General features: G+C 33.8%; 1 protein-coding gene across 3 annotated transcripts in view; it reads left to right on the plus strand.

The window, feature by feature from the left end:
* ATM (ATM serine/threonine kinase) overlaps positions 1–17,758 on the plus strand; it is a 141,486-nt gene that overhangs the window by 38,924 nt on the left and 84,804 nt on the right. For 2 of the 3 annotated variants that reach the window (XM_059930391.1, XM_059930388.1), the window contains exons 19-29: positions 679–761; positions 860–1,015; positions 1,835–1,910; positions 2,041–2,171; positions 4,056–4,176; positions 5,942–6,115; positions 7,176–7,345; positions 8,695–8,941; positions 11,994–12,109; positions 13,068–13,194; positions 13,689–13,888. In XM_059930391.1, the coding sequence (XP_059786374.1) occupies positions 679–761; positions 860–1,015; positions 1,835–1,910; positions 2,041–2,171; positions 4,056–4,176; positions 5,942–6,115; positions 7,176–7,345; positions 8,695–8,941; positions 11,994–12,109; positions 13,068–13,194; positions 13,689–13,888 (1,601 nt within the window). The remainder of the gene's footprint in view (positions 1–678; positions 762–859; positions 1,016–1,834; positions 1,911–2,040; positions 2,172–4,055; positions 4,177–5,941; positions 6,116–7,175; positions 7,346–8,694; positions 8,942–11,993; positions 12,110–13,067; positions 13,195–13,688; positions 13,889–17,758) is intronic. The other variant, XM_059930389.1, reaches the window with a different exon arrangement.

A 17,758-nucleotide genomic window follows, 5' to 3' on the forward strand; every position in this document is an offset into this window, starting at 1 on the left:
CTGGCTGCCTAGTTATAACTACCAGTTATAACAACTGGTAGTTGCTGAGTAACCCTTTATATCCATCGTTCCATAGAGAGCCTTACAAGGTTGCCTTATAGGAAGATAAGTCAGGGTATTTGGATTCTTCACTGCCCATAATTATCTCTGCTTTCCAAAATTCATTAATAGAATAGTTTTTAACCATTGAAGTTATCCCCAAGCATTGTTTTTGGAGGGTGGTGACATAATATAGTTTCAGACTCTTGCTCAGGCACTTAACTCCAACAGTGATAACAACTGTCACTTACTGAATTCCTACAATAAATGCTAGACCTTTACATTCATTTCCTTTAATCTTCACAGTAATCTGGCCAGGTAAGTGCTATATCCTCATTTTACAGCTGGGAGTACAAAGACTCAGATGACAAGGCAAGTTTTTAAACCACTCAAATAGTAACAGGTTATGGTGCTGGGATTTGAATCCAGCTCTGTTTGACTTCAAAACCCCCCCGCCCCCCCCCCCGTTTTTTTTAATTATATTGCTTCATAAAAATTCACTGATCGTGTGTGTGTGTGTGTGTGTGTGTGTGTATGCACATGTGTTTATATATGAATTTATGGTTACATATATGTACTTATTTAAATAAATGATATTTGGAAAAAAAAAAACTAATTTCCCCCACCCAACTATCTTAGTATCTAGTGCTTTTAAAGGACCTTCCTGGAGAAGAATATCCCTTGCCAATGGAAGATGTTGTTGACCTTCTGAAACCACTATCGTAAGACATTAAAACCATATAAAATATTCACTCTAAATTTGTAAATTAAACTGGTGTGTTCTGTTATGCTGACAAAGTTAAATTTTTTTCCATTACAGTAATGTGTGTTCTTTGTATCGCCGTGACCAAGATGTTTGTAAAACCATTTTAAACCATGTCCTTCACATAGTGACGAACCTATGTCAAGGAAATATGGATGCTGAGAACACAAGGGATGCTCAAGGACAGTTTCTAACAGTGATTGAAGCATTTTGGTGGGTAGAGACATTTTGTGGAGTTATTTTTCTTTTGCCATTTCTGCATACAAATGCAAACTTTGCATTTCTACATTAGTGATTTCTTCTAATCCTCAAATGTAACTATATACATCTTTTAACAATAGTGAAATGTAATTTGTGTTTCCCTCCTTAATTGCTTGAAGAACTGCATTGTTTTCTGCTTAAGACTTGGCTTCCTGAAGTGGTTTTAGTGTATTTCCCTGCGAATTTTGAATCTCTTAATAGTTTGACATGTATGATGAATAAAGCAAAGTGCAACAAGTCTAAATCAATTGAGTAGTTTATATTCCTAAAGTGGACAAATTGGCCTTGTCACTATCTGGTTATTTCATGCATATAGTCATAGTGTGAGATAATACCAAGACACCTATAGAGGAGCACATATATGTAATTTAGAGCCCTCCTACCATTTGGTGGGCAAGGACTTCTGAGTCAGTATAGAATGTCATTTTTAAGTCTTTGATATAACAACACAACAACTTTAAAAATGTTTTCCTTTTAAAGCAAGTTTTCTATAACATGGTTAGCTGAAGTGGGATAGCCCAAAAATGAGGCATAATCGTGTGACACAAATAACATACATTAAAAGGAACTCCTTTTCAAACCAATTTATTTTAGCTGGAATTTTTGGAAGGTGAGAATATTGGCATATGCCACATAGTGAGAATTAAATTTAGCATGGAAAGAAATTTTGGAAGCAGCCTAGAATAACCTTAATGTCCAGTGATTTTTTTTTTTTTTACTGTGCTTTTATTGGAATAATTACTTGATATTAAGAAACATACTTTATTTCAGGCACTTAACAAAGGAGGGAAAATGCACATTCTCTGTAAGAATGGCACTAGTAAAATGCCTTAAAACTTTGCTTGAGGTGAGTTATTCTACTTCGATTATTAGTATGGTCTCCATTGACATTTTTAAAGCAGTCTTTGTTTCTGTTTGTTAATGGGTGATTTTTCTCTTAGTATTTCACATTTAACCTCAGTTGTTCTTTCCCATAGGCTGATCCTTATTCAAAATGGGCTATTCTGAATGTAATGGGAAAAGACTTTCCTGTAAATGAAGTATTTCCACAGTTTCTTGCTGATAATCATCACCAAGTTCGCATGTTGGCTGCACAGTCACTCAATAGGTAATGGGGCAAGTATTCATGAAGTGTCTGGAGTGCTGCAGATAGCAATTCAATGTGTAGGACAATCATAGTTCACTAGTTGTGATATTAAAAATAGTTAACGTTTACTGAGATATATTGTATGCCTGGCATTTATGTTTTCTCTTAATTCTGACAATTGTATCACTTCGATACTATTATTTTCTCCAATTTATTAATGAAAACTCTGTGGCTTAGACAGATAAAGTAATTTGCTCAGTGCCATACAGCTAGTAAGTGGTTGAGTTGAATGAGGTGTGTCTACTCCCACTTACAAGAGATATAGGATGTTTGGATATTACTGAGATTTTATATGAGTTTGTAAAATGAAAATTAGCACATTTTACATTGTGCTAATTACAATCATATTTATTCAAGTGAACATAGAGTTAGGCATTGGAGTGTTTCTCTCACAGGGATGTGTTTTATGTTTGAGTACCTGAAGAAGCAAATATTAGTTTTTTAACAACTGCATGTTTATCAGGTTATCAACTTGATTTTAAAACTCTAAATTAAAACCTACCTCTGCCTTTCCTACCTCACACTCCTGTAAATAAAGCACCTCTCTGCTTTATTTTTCTCTGTAGCATTTATCACCAGTTGAAATAATTGTATTTTAACACATTTACCTAGGATATAAGCTCCTAGAGGGCATTGATTTTTGTCTCTTTTCCTGTATATTTAGTACCTAGAATAATACTTGGAATGTGTCAGTTGTTTAATAATTTGTAAAATCAATGAACATTTGAAAAAAAATTACATTATGCTTTAAAAACAGCAAAGCTGAAAATCATTTAAGTAATTTTACTGTTCAAATGTAAGTGACCAATAATTAAAGAATGCTATAAAGAACTTCCCCAGCAGTCACATAAATACATGTGTTAGATGTGTCCAAAATTTGGATATGCTGACAATAATTTTTTTTTTAACATCTTTATTGGAGTTTAATTGCTTTACAATGGTGTGTTAGTTTCTGACAATAATGTTTTTATAAGTCAGAATCGTGTCTAACTGCTCAGGCTTAGGACTGTTTTTATTAAAAACCATAGAGCATTGTAAGGTTTGCTAATGAATGTGTGCTTACTTCAAGTCCTTAAAAAAGATAGAAAATATATACTAAAGTTAAAGATCTGGGGTTATAGAGGATCATAAGTTGAATACAATAAAGCAGGGTAGTGGTGGCATTAAAAAAATCTCTTAAGATTCAAAAATGCATAAATTCATGCGGGGCATGCGCATAGCATTTATTTATTTATTTATTGGTTGTTTACTTGTTAGATATCTAATATTAGGCTATTTAAGAGAGATTAGAGAAACTGAAGGAGTCAGAGGAACACCAAAAAAGTCGATACTTTCATAAGTTTTGATTAGTAAAAAAGGATAAAGGACAAAATTGGTTAAAGAGTTGTCCTTAAATATGATTGTACATTATGCAAAAAGCACTGATCAGCTTTTCTCTATCACATAAAATTTTTGTAATGGAATATCAAGACATTAAAGCTATCCACTTTTAAGTTGTGATTAAATATTAGAGCAGGTTGAGGTAAGAGTCTGTGGCTGCTTCTAATTGGTATTTGACCAGAGGACAATTTTTCTTTTCTGGTTAGTTCAGGGATATTCAGGTTTGGGCAATAATCTAAAAGGTCTGTTGAGACCCTTTTCAGTTCTAGGAGAAAATGGAGTATATGGTAAAGACCCTAATACTAAGCAGTAGATTTGAACCTCTTTAAATAGACTCACATTTCCTTGGTCTTTTGAAAGAAAATCTAATATGTTAGTATGTCTCACAGAGTGATTTATTTTTGCCCTGTAAATATGCTTTTGAAAGTACGGTTTATATTTCACTTTTTGCTTTTTTTTTTAAAGACTATTTCAGCATATGAAAAAAGGAGGTCCTTCCACATTATTGAAAGCACTTCCTTTGAAGCTTCAGCAAGCAGCGTTTGAAAATTCATACTTGAAAGCTCAGGAAGGAATGAGAGAAGTGGTAATTTTAGTAATGCTTATTTGCTGTTATCATATGCTTTCTATAAATATGCCACGTATTACTTTACCAAGTTTGGCCTAAGACAGTATATATCCAGTAGTTCACAATATAAAGTTAGACTAGAACAGCTATATGAATTTATTGAAATTACTTTATTTATAGGTCAGAATTGGTTGAATAATGACAGTTTCTTTTGGTTCAACTTATATGCAACATTTTTGTAGGAAAAACAGAATTTACTGAGTTTTTATGGGAGTATAAATGGCTTATTTTTTAATTAAAAACTATTTTTTGGTAAGATCTGATTAAAAGCTAATTCACAGAACAGGTGACAATAGGAAGAAATGGATTGAGAAAAAATATTCTAATTGAGAAGATCAAATTATCTTTGTGCTCTTTAATGAACCTTATGATTTTCACATTTTTCTGTAGAATAATATTTTTCTTAAAATGGCAAAAATTGTCTTAGTGGTAGAATTTATTCATTTATCTATGCCTTGATTTGTTTATTAAAAGTATGTGAAGCAGTTAGTCAAATGACTATATATTCTGTAACAGCACCAAACTGAAAAGGAAAGTTGCATGAAAGAATGTGAATTTAGAAAAAGGTTTCAATAGATTGGAAAAATGAGTGTAAATAATACAAAATTTACTAGAAATAACACATATATTTTAAAATCAGCCTGTCATGTGCAAAAAGGGAGACTACTGACCTGACAGCAATTCATTTGGAGAAAGATCGAAGAAGTTTTACATCTTGAGAGCATAATACGAATCAACATTGTTATCAGAAAAAAAGCACATTCTGTCTTAGATGTCATTAATAGAAGCAGACTGTAATGAACAAGTTTATAGAAAGAACTTGAATCTTCTATTCATTTTTTTTAACATCTTTATTGGAGTATAATTGCTTTACAATGGTGTGTTAGTTTCTGCTGCATAACAAAGTGAATCAGCTATACATATACATATATCCCCATATCTCCTCCCTCTTGCATAGCATGTTGGGTTTAGTTCCCAGTAAAACTAAATTTTTAACTATTGCTAGAATGTTAGAGAGTCTGAATGTTAGAGAGTCTGTAGATCTATCTTTTATAAGGAATAGGTAAAGGAGTTGACTTAGTGGGAACCTCATAGCTATTTTCAAACATATCAGTGATTGCCATTTAGTAAAGGAATTAGGTCCTTACCTTTTTTTGTACCAAAAATAGCAGTAGGATCAGTGACTGGCAGTATTTTCCAAAAGTGAAGAGAAACTTCTGCCAAGTATAGCAAGTCAAAAAATGTACATGTCTGTTGGAAGAATGATTGGTTATTAAACTAGAAGCATATGTCATTCTATCTAGTTGCATGACTTTATTGGTTTTTTTAGTAATACATATGATAATATTTTTAAAGAATAAAGAGCTATATATTAAGTTATAATGGTAAACATCTTAGGAGGTAATACTTGGTAGTTGAAGAGCTTTTAGTCTCTCACTTTCCTGCAATTTCTTTCTTTCTCTTTTTTTTTCTTTAAAGTGCTTTATACCCATTGAAATGTTTGGCAATTCTTTCTATAAGATCTTATCAAAAGCAGTCTTTCCCACTGTAGAAACTGTGGTCCTTTCTCATAATGTCTCTTCTTAGCTCCATCACTATAGGATTTAAAACTGTTCACGGGCTGCTTAGATGTTGTCGTGGTGTACTCTGGTTTTAGTCTGGTTGGTTTATTTGGAATATTTAAATATTAACATTGCATATTGTTTTTAAAATTCTTCCGAAGTCCCACAGAGCTGAAAACTCTGAAAGTTTGGATGAGCTTTGTAATAGAAAGGCCATTTTACTGATGATGATAGCTGTGGTGTTATACTATAGCCCTGTATGTGAAAAACAGGCTTTATTCGCCCTATGCAAGTCTGTGAAAGAGAATGGATTAGAGCCTCACCTCATTAAAAAGGTACCTGTGCATGAATATTTTTTATTATACTCTTCCTTGGGTAACTTTTAAACAATTAAGGTTAAAGCTAGATTTTTAATGTGGCATTTATTAAAGACTTAGAGACAGTTTTATTTTTTAGATTTGGAATATTAGAAAGCAGTAACTTTTAAAATAGTGTATTTATTTGTATACAGTGTCAGGTTTTACATTAAGTTTAAGAGCATTTCACAAGGCAGTCATTGAACTAACAAGAGTGAGTGACCTGTCATCATGCAGACCAGGCCCTCTGGAATAGTATTTATTGGGGGAAGCAGAGAAAAAAGGAGTAGTACATGTTTTGCCTAGTGGATTCTGGAGCAGGACATTGGGATCTAGCAGGGCCAGGAGTCAAATTTTAGAGCTGTATAGCTTTTAAGTTGCATGATTAGGAAGACCAGGGTCCAACACAGTGTTGTAGAATGCTTACTCCTGCCCCTGTTCCAACACCTCAGCATTAATGGTTTGGGAAGTTCCAAGCCTTTACATCCTAGATTTTTACGTGATGAACCAGTGATAGATCATGGCTTGATATAACTAGCATGGTTTCCAGTGGAGCTTTACAGTAGGCCAACCTATAAGTAATCAGTCTAGATAGTTAAACTTTTACCTCTCAGTATTAAAGTAAGAAGTTACTTTAAAAAAAAATTATACAGTTACACTACCTAATTATTATTGTACGTGGAATATAGTGTTTGGATTTTTCTCATTTGGGTTTAGGACTGAGAAGAATTGTTTTACTTTATAATGAAATATAATCAAATCTTGAAAATTGAAACATATTTTTCTGTTTTTATTCATTTAACATTTATTGAGGGGTTTGCTATGTACCAGGCACTGAGTAATTATATTAAATACATTTTTCTCGTTGAGTTTTGCTCAAGTGGGTCCTTTATTATCTCCATCTCATAGATGAGTGAATCAAGGTATAGAAAAGTTAAATGAATGCTTAAAGTCATACTGTAAATAAATATTAAGGATTTAAATGATTTATTATTTCATTATTTTCTTAAAACATTGACTTCTTTTTTGATTTGTATAGGTTTTAGAGAAAGTTTCTGAAACTTTTGGATATAGACATTTAGAAGACTTCATGGCTTCTCATTTGGATTATCTGGTATTGCAATGGCTAAATCTTCAAGATACTGAATACAGCGTATCTTCTTTTCCTTTTATTTTATTAAACTACACAAGCATTGAAAATTTCTACAGGTAGGTTTATATCTGTCACATGTGAAATATATTTAATTTAAAATTAGGTATTAATGATAATGTGAGTGTTGCAGCATTTTTGTATTTTGTTTTTTTTTAATTTAATTTATTTATTTATGGCTGTGTTGGGTCTTCGTTTCTGTGCGAGGGCTTTCTCCAGTTGTGGCAAGCGGGGGCCACTCTTCATCGCGGTGCGCGGGCCTCTCACTATCGCGGCCTCTCTTGTTGCGGAGCACAGGCTCCAGATGCGCAGGCTCAGTAGTTGTGGCTCACGGGCCTAGTTGCTCCGTGGCACGTGGGATCTTCCCAGACCAGGGCTCGAACCCGTGTCCCCTGCATTGGCAGGCAGATTCTCAACCACTGTGCCACCAGGGAAGCCCATGCAGTGTTTTTTTAATGGCAGTGTATTGAAGTGGACTTAGGATCTGGTCCTAGCTGTGCCAGTAGCCAGCTACATGACTTCAGGCAAGCCACATGAACACCCTTTGAGACTTGCTTTCTTAATCTTTAAAGTAAGGGAGTTACATATAGAGATCGTTAAGGTCTCTTTCAGCTTTAATATTTAATAATCTTCTCTATGAAAAATCAAAGGTAAATTACTAGTGACTGATTATTTCTGCTTATTTTTCTTATTTGTTGTTTGACTGTGGGCCATTTATTCATTATTTCTGTTTGATTTAAAGTTTAATATACAAGTATTTATTTTGCTAACTCCAAGTCTGGAGAAGAAAATTTTGAAAATGGAGAGATTTGAAACAACTAAATAATAATGTTTAGGTATCGGGATGATGGGAAGGCAATTTGTAATTGTTTAGTGGTCCTTATTGTTTGTTCATTTTCGCAATAATAATATTTACATTTATTCTTTGAATTTATTAATTGCTTTCACCTTTCACTTTACAATAATTTTGCATAAATTGATTATGCAGAAGAAATAAATTCAATTTTCACTTGTTTTTGATCACACTATTAGGGTGATCTCTTTTTTTTTTGGTGTGACTATTTAGAATTCACTTAACTTCATTTCTCCATTTATAAAATTAGAGTAAGGGTACTTAATGATCTAGATAAAGTGATGCTCTAATGCTTATTAAACCATTTTATTTTTTTATTTTTATTTTTATTTTTTTTGGCCGTGCCACACAGCTTGAGGGATCTTAGTTCCCTGACCAGGGATCAAACCCATGGTGGAAACATGGAGTCCTAACCACTGGACTGCCAGGGAATTCCCAAAACCAGTTTATTATTTTAAGGACTATATTATAAAATTTTACTTTGAAGCATTATATTTTTAATGTATATTAAAAATGTATACATTTTAATATACATTGTAATTTTTATATTTTTAGGTCTTGTTATAAAGTTTTGATTCCACATCTGGTGATTAGAAGTCATTTTGATGAGGTAAAGTCCATTGCTAACCAGATTCAAGGGGATTGGAAAAGTCTTCTGACAGACTGCTTTCCAAAGATTATTGTAAATATTCTTCCATACTTTGCTTATGAGGATACAGGAGACAGTGAGATGGCACAACAAAGAAAGACTGCTACCAAAGTCTATGATATGCTTAAAGATGAAAACTTATTAGGAAAACAGGTATGACTTCAACATCTACTGTACTTTTTATCCCCTAATTGATCTGAAGTGTAACTTTAAAACTTCAAGGCTATTTATTTTCATCATTTATGCAATTAAATTTAATACTATGTGATAATCACTATCTAACATAGGCAATCCATTAATTTTTTGTTATTGTTGTACAGTGTTCTCTCCTTTTGATTAGCTTTTAAATGAAATGTTTTTAATCAGAAATTTTTTAGAAACTTTGGAATAATTTTACCACTTTTTCTTTTAAAATTTTGTTTTAATTGGCAGTAATACATGAATGCAAGCTGGTTATTAAATTCAAACAATACTGAACAAGGTATAGAAAATCTTTTTGACTTCCTCTTTAATCTCATCAAGCCCTTCACTTCTCAAGGAAAAGTACAATCCCAGGTTCCCATACCCTGTTTTTCCCATGACATTTACTACCTTCTAACATATGATGTAACTTACTTATGAATATGTTCATTGGTTTTTATCAACCTTCTCCACTATAAGTACGGTGAAGGTAGGATTTTTTCTTTCTTCTTTTTTGCAGATGTATCCCAACTATCTAGTATATATTGAGTACTCATTATTTGATGAAAGATGAAGTAAAGTTAAAAAGGAACTAACAATTTCTGTTTGTTTTATAGTAATTTATATATATCTAAGATTATTTGAGGCAACTTATATTAAAATACATATGGAAACTTTTTAAGGTAAAAGAGGATTGGTCACTCCAATTTTTTTTTTAATGTGAGGGATGACTAACCAAGCTTGGTCAACATTAGTATTACAATTGGATACACTTCAAGAGACTCTTTTTTTGTTGCCCAGTTATCTGTGTTGAACCAAGAAGTGGAACAGCAAGACTCTCAGTTGCTTAGGTGGGCCATTCCCAGTCAGAACTGGTTGTAAGTCTGTAGTCTGGAGGCAGATGGTGAGTAGAGGTACTCCCTCCCCAAAAGGCAGTTGGAACAGAATGTTGGCATGCCAGGGGGTATGGACGTTATGAAAGACACTCTGCCTCTAGCCCCTTTTACCCAATCTCCCAGCTTAGACTTCTGAGCAAGCCTACTCTTAACTCTTAACTATTCTTCTTTATGTGTTCAAACCAAAAGATAGCAGTTTTGAGTCAGAGTAAGTCTAGAAGGGAAGCGTGATTACATTAAACCCTGATTAAAACACCAGTCTCAAGAATGAAGAGAGGTAAAAATTAAAAATAATTTCTTAGCTTCTTGGTTAAAGGCATAAATCTAATTTTTATTAGTCTCAATTTCATTTAGCATTGTCATTATAAGTTAATTTTTTCTTTCTCTAATATGCGGTTTCTCTGAAACAATTAAGATTCTTTTTTCTGTGGATAAGTGTTGGTACCACTGTTATCAGTCTTTGAGTCTTCTAAAACTGTCCATTGTTGAATGCTTAGAATATTTACAGTTATAAGATTGTTTAGCTATACCTAGATATCTGAATAATTTATATGTACCTTAGCTAAACATTACAGATCTGGTTTGTTAGAAAATCATGAAATTAATGAAGTCAGCTGTCATCTGTGTGCAGGGAAACTCACTAATTTTTCCTCTGGTATTAATCAGATTTGGCCAGTTTGTCCTTACTTATTCCAGATATACTGAAAATGGGGCTAGATTTTTTTAAAAATTTATTTATTTTATTTATTTATTTTTGACTGCGTTGGGTCTTCATTGCTGCACGCAGGCTTTCTCTTGTTGTGGTGAGTGGGGGCTACTCTTCGTTGTGGTGTGTGGGCTTCTCATTGTGGTGGCTTCTCGTTGCGGAGCACGGGCTCTAGACACGCGGGCTTCAGTAGTTGTGTCGTGCGGGCTCAGTAGTTGTGGCTTGCGGGCTCTAGAGCGCAGCCTCAGTAGTTGTGGCGCACGGGCTTAGTTGCTCCGCGGCATGTGGGATCTTCCCGGACCAGGGCTCAAACCCGTGTCCCCTGCATTGGCAGGTGGATTCTTAACCACAGAGCCACCAGGGAAGCCCCGGGACTGGATTTTTAAAAGGGCTTAAACCTTGGAAATGATGACATGACAACTAATGCATGAGCCCAGGGAAAGGCTAGGATCCTTAGATTTCTTTAGTGTCACATTCCAGAATAGTTTTGTTATATTAGGAAGTGTTTCCAAACCTCTGTGTGGAAGAGGTAAAGATAGTAAAGATAATAAATCAGCCATTTGCCTTTTGGTTTAAAGCACTGTAATTCCTTATTTGGAGAGCTAACAAATCCACCTTTAAGACTTCACAGTTCTCATTCATTCGGCTGAGGTGTAATGTAGTACACCCATTCTTTATATTTAGAGAACTTATGCCTTTTGTGAGGCTCCCTGTGGCAGGAAGTGGATGATGAAGAATCCGTTCCTGTCCAGGAGGATTTAGCCTACTATTGATGACAGGGCATGTGGGTAGCAGCTAGCCTCAGAATTTGGGATAGCAACCAAGTAGAAATCTGGGGGAAAGTTATGCAGAGAGCAAAGGGATGATTATTGCCAGTCACTGGGAATTCTTACTAGTAAAGTTCTCTAAGTGAGATAGTGTTCTCAAATAAGAGTAAAATGTAGATTGATGAGCAGTATAGATCAGTGGGGAATTTGGTTGGCAGGAAGATGATTAGGTTGAGGAATTTCAGGCTAGACCTGAAGCCTTACTCATTAAAATGATTCTTTTTATTTTATTTTATTTTTTTAACATCTTTATTGGAGTATAATTGCTTTACAATGGTGTGTTAGTTTCTGCTTTATAACAAAGTGAATCAGCTATACATATACATATATCCCCATATCTTAAAATGATTCTTTAAAATTAAACGAAAGAGTTGGATTAAGAGAGTCTTGTTTGATATGATTTCCCTATTTTCCCTTCAGTCTGTAGGTCGGCTGCATAACAGAAAAAAGTGGAGTTAGCTATATGTCTTGCAGATCTTAGATCTTTGGTCACTTTGAATAACTTTGGAAATGAAGCAATAACATGAGCCCCTTAAGCTGTCTTAAAGATCACAGACATGAAAACTTAAATATATTTTAATTTTGTATCCTTGCAGATTGATCATTTATTCATTAGTAATTTACCAGAGATTGTGGTGGAGTTATTAATGACGTTACATGAACCAGCAACTTCTGGTGCCAGCCAAAGCACTGACCCCTGTGACTTTTCAGGGTATGGGTATTTTTAACTTAGAGAATTAGCTGCAATTTCAGAACCTTGGGAAGTTTATTGGTTAACACCTTCAAATGTCCATTTCAGTTGTTAGGCATGTACTCTGCTTTTAAATTCTGTTTCTTTAAAAGTAATTACCTTTGAATTGAAGTATCTGCTCTACTGTAGCCTCTCCACAGTAATTGATCTTTTAATTGACCACCTTAGTCACAAATTCAGTGACCTTTTTCTTCTCAATCTTTTTGTAGTATTTGAGCATTCTGCCATCTCCTGTCTCATGAAATTTTTTTCTTCGTGACACATTATTCTTTGTTCTCTTTTTATCTATGACTTGGCTTTCTGTATCACCTTTTCTTTATCACGCTCCTTTGCTAGGGGAATCTTACTGTACTATAATTTCATTTGGATGTGAAACCCACTTGGTTGTATATGAATGTTAAAATTATTTTCTCAGCTTGATTGTAAGCTACTTGAAAATGCCCTTAACTTTTTTTATATGCTCTACAATGCTAAGTGTATAAAATAGTAATAATATCTACTAAAATACTTTTACATATGTAATTTCATTTGATGTAGTATTTGATTGCTGTGTCTTAAGATATTATTGTGTTTATAGTACTAGCATAGAGCTTTAATTCATAACTGAAGTGAATTGATATTAAGTCTCATTTGTGGAATTGCCATTAACTTTATAAACGATTTTTTAAGCAAATTATTTAAAATTGACTAAGTCCTAGAAAGTTAAAGTATTTAGGTATTCTGATTGATGTATATAGACTGTGATATGTCATTTGTGATTTTATTAAAAGTCTAGTTTTCAGTAGAAAATAATTTTAAAATTTGGGGTTACTGTAATCTAAATTTTCTTTTTGGATTTTCACTTGTCTATCAAGAAAATGTTTTTTCTTGATAATTTTTTTCTGAAAATGATGGCTGTATTTTTTTCTATAACTCTTAGGGATTTGGATCCTGCTCCTAATCCACCTCATTTTCCATCACATGTGATTAAAGCGACATTTGCCTATATCAGCAATTGCCACAAAACCAAGCTTAAAAGCATTTTAGAAATTCTTTCCAAAAGCCCTGTAAGTATACATTACTAGTATAATAACTGAAGGGAGAATTCCTTCTTTTTCAGTTAAAAATCTGTGTAAGTACATCTTAAAGAGAAAAAAAAGTAAACAAATGGAAAATTTATCTGAATAAATTAAGAAAAACACTCATTTACAAGTTTATATCTTGGTATTTTACTTGTCAGTATTAATTGAAATATGTCACATATGAGGGCTGAATTTCATGACATTTTAGTCATGTTGGCTCAGGGAATATATACATATATATATATAAAATGTATATTTTAAGGATATAATTGTTTACTATCTGAAAACTAAGTAAATTGATAGTAGTTTTTTAGGTTTAAGATAGTAATTTTCTTAATGTAATATTTTGCATTTGATATCAAAACCCACAACAAAATTCTATAATTTAGAATTCTGTATTTTGAATAAAAAATGTATGTATTATGGGCTTAGTATATGTGATTAGGCAAGTTTTTACTAAATGTATCTTTATTTTCTAGGATTCCTATCAGAAAATTCTTCTAGCCATATGTGAGCAAGCAGTTGAGACAAATAATGTTTATAAAAAACATAGAATTCTTAAAATATATCACCTGTTTGTTAGTTTATTAATGAACGATATAAAGAGTGGCTTAGGAGGAGCTTGGGCCTTTGTTCTTCGAGATGTTATTTATACTTTGATTCACTATATCAACCAAAGGTAAATAATATATTTAGACCAATATATAAGTAGTTTTTCTACCCTTTTATCTTAATTGGAAATTTATATGCTTCTACAAGGTAGAAGCCAGAGTACTGTTTTCTGAATTTTGCCTTTTTAATATATATTATATCTACCTATTATATTTTACAAAGTGCATCACTACTTCTCCAACTCTAGAAATCTTTAAGTATTAAGGGTCTTCAACATTTTAAATATTCTAATTTTAGATGGCCATAAATATATATATTACCATAGCAGTTCTGGTCACCACTTCCAGTGTGTGTGGTAGGGGGTGAAGAGGGGTTCCCTGTACACATCCAGGGAATTATCCAGACATCAGCGGATACCTACCCATAGATAGTGTTAGATCCCACAGGTTAAGAGCTCAAGTTCTGTAAGATTGTCCTTTCCAGCCTCATCAGACACTGTTTGAAAGCCCAGGTTATCAGTGGCTATAGATTTCAGTGACCCCTTTCTTGGGTTTGATTAATTTGCTAGAGTGGCTCACAGAACTCAAGAAACCTGTTTACTCACTAGATTGCTGGTTTATTACAAAAAGAAATAACTCAGGAACAGCCAGATGGAAGAGATGCGTAGGGCAAGGTATGGGGAAGGGGCATGGAGCTCCCATGCCCTCTCCAGGCATTTCACTCTCCCCATACCTGCAAGTGTTCACCAACCCAGAAGCTCCCTAAACCCCATCCTTTTGGGGGTTAATGGAAGCCTCATTAAATAGGCATGACTGATGAAATCATCACAGTCATTGGTGATTGAATCAGCTTCCATCTCCCTATGCCCTTCTTGGAGGTCAGAGAGGTGGGACCGAAAGTTCCAACGCTCTAATCACAGGATTGGTTCTCCTGGCAACCAGCCCCCACTCTTAGGTGCTTCCCCAAATTTACTCATTAACATAAAAAAAGACTGCTTTATTGTTCTCGTCACAGGAAATTCCAAGAGTTTTAGGAACTCTGTGCCAGAAATGGGGACCAAATATATATTTCTTATTATAAATCACAACATAACAGTTACTATAGATTTTGGGATGTATGTTCTTTTTAGCATCTCTATTCCTTTCCATTGACTTTAATGATGTTTCTGTTATTTGTTTTCTTATTAGTAGATAACATTGCCATCAAATAAATTTAAGTCCTTCAAAGCACATGAAGATACCTATTTCCATTTTGTTTTCTCATGTTTTTCTTGTTTGGCTTTGTAAAAATATCTTATAATTTTTATTTTAATTTAAGTCACGTGTTTGTATAGTCATTCAGTCTTTTTCCATCACTAATTTTTTTTTTTAGGTTTTATTATTTTGGTAAAATATATAACATAAAATTTGTCATTTTTAACCATTTTTTTAAGTGTCCAATTCAGTGATATTAATTACGTTCACAGTTTCGTGTTCCCATTGCCACTGTTTCCAAAACTTTTTCATTACCTCAAATAGAACCTCTGTACCCGTTAAGCAATAATTCCACATTACCACTTCCCTGTAAGCCCCTTATAACCTCTAATATACTTCCTGTCTCTATGAATTTGCCTGTTACAGATATTTCATATAAGTAGAATCATAATTTATTTTTCCTTTTCTGTCTGGCTTGTTTCACTTAGCATGTCTTCAGGGTTCATCCAGCATCATACTTTTTTATCGCTAAGTAATATTCCATTGGATATATATACCACATTTTGTTTATCCATTCATCTGTTGATGAACACTTGGGTTGTTTCATGGATATGAAGTGGTATCTCATTGGGGTTTTGATTTTACATTTTCCTACTGACTAATGATGTTGAACTTCTTTTCATGAGCTTATTGACCATTTGTATATCTTCTTTGGAGAAATGTCTATTTCAGTCCTTTGCCCATTTTTTAAAATTGGATTGTCTTTTTGTTGAGCCGTAGGAGTTCTTTATGTATTCTTGGTGTTGAACTCTTAATATATGATTTGCAAATATATTCTGGATATTGAATTCATACATGATTTGAAAGTAGTTTCTCCCATCCTATAAAATTTTCACTTGGCTGATAATGTCTTTTGATGCGCAGATCTTTTTAATTTTGATAAAGTCTGATTTATCTTGTTTGGTTTTTTTTTTTTGTTTCCTGTGGTTTTGGTATTATATGTAAGAATTCATTGTCAAATCTAAGGTCACAAAGGTTTACCCTTAGAGTTTATTCTAAGAGTTTTATGCTTTTAGCTCTTATATTTAGGTTGTTTATTCATTTTAATTTTTATATGTAGTGTGAGTTAGGGGTTCAATGTCATTCTTTTGCATGTAGAAATCTAATTGTTCCAGTATGTTAAAGAGAATGTTCTTTCCCCTTTGAAGGGACTTGGCATCCTTGTCAAAAATCAGTTAGCCATTGGTGTATGGGTTTATTTCTGGATTCTCAGTCCTATTCCATTGGTCTTTACTTGTGCCAGTACCATGCTTTGTTGATTACTATAGCTTTATAGTAACTTTTGAAACCAGGAAGTGGGAGTCCTCCAATTTTGTTCTTCTTTTTCAAGATTGTTTTGGCTGTTTGGGGTCCCTTGCAATTCCATGTGAATTTATGCAAAAAAGTCTGTTGGAATTTAGATGGAGATTGCATTGAATATGTGACTATTTAGATAGTATTAACATGTCAACAATTTGTCTTCCAATCCATGAACACAGGATGTCTTTCCATTTGGTTGAACTTATTTAATTTCTTTCATCCATGCTGTATAGTTTTCAGTGCACAGGCCTTTCACATCCATCCTTGGTTAGATTTATTCCCAGGTATTTAGTTCTTTTAGATGCTATTGTAAATGGAGTTTTTTAATCAATTTCCATTTTAGATTGTCAACTGCTATTGTATAGAAACACAAATAATTTTGTATGTTGATTTTGTGACTTGTAACTTTGCTAAATTTGTTTGTTACCTCTGGTAGATTTATTGTGGATTCTTTTGGGAGTTTCTGTATATATAGAATCATGTCATCTGGATATAGTTTTACTTCTTCCTTTCTGATTTGGATGCCCTTTATTTCTTTTTCTTTTTTAATTGCTCTGGCTGGAAGTTCAGTACAATGTTGGGTATCAGTGGTGAAAGTGGGCATCCTTGTCTTATTCCTGATCTTAGTGGGAAAGCTTTCAGTTTTTCGACATTATGTTGTTAGCTTTGGGTTTTCATAGGTTACCATTATTTTGATGAGAAAGTTTCTGTCTATTCTGATGTTTTTCTCATGAAAGGGTGTTAGATTTTGTCAAATGCCTTTTCTGTTTGTTGAGATGGTCATGTGTTATATTCTTTCATTCTATCAGTGTGGTATATTACATGGATTGACTTTCCTATACTGATCCACTCTTACATTCCTGGGATAAATCCCACTTGCTCATGATGTATATCCTTTTTTTTTTTTTTTTTAATCTTTTTTGGAGTATAATTGCTTCACAATACTGTGTTAGTTTCTTTCTTTTTTTTAAATAAATTTATTTATTTTTTTATTTCTGGCTGTGTTGGGTCTTTGTTGCTGCATGTGGGCTTTTCTCTAGTTGTGGCGAGCAGGAGCTACTCTTTGTTGTGGTGCGTGGGCTTCTCATTGTGGTGGCTTCTATTGTTGTGGAGCCTGTGGCTCTAGGCACGCAGGCTTCAGTAGTTGTGGCTTGCGGGCTCCAGAGTGCAGGCTCAGTAGTTCTGGCACACGGGCTTAGTTGCTCCATGGCATGTGAGATCTTCCCGGACCAGGGCTCCAACCCATGTCCCTTGCATTAGCAAGCAGATTCTCAACCTCTGCGCCACCAGGGAAGCCCCCATGTTAGTTTCTGTTGCACAACAAAGCGAATCAGCCATATGCATACACATGTCCCCATATCCCCTCCCTCTTGAGCCTCCCTCCC

This window comes from Balaenoptera ricei, chromosome 8 (assembly GCF_028023285.1).
Source record: "Balaenoptera ricei isolate mBalRic1 chromosome 8, mBalRic1.hap2, whole genome shotgun sequence".
Classification (NCBI taxonomy): domain Eukaryota; kingdom Metazoa; phylum Chordata; class Mammalia; order Artiodactyla; family Balaenopteridae; genus Balaenoptera; species Balaenoptera ricei.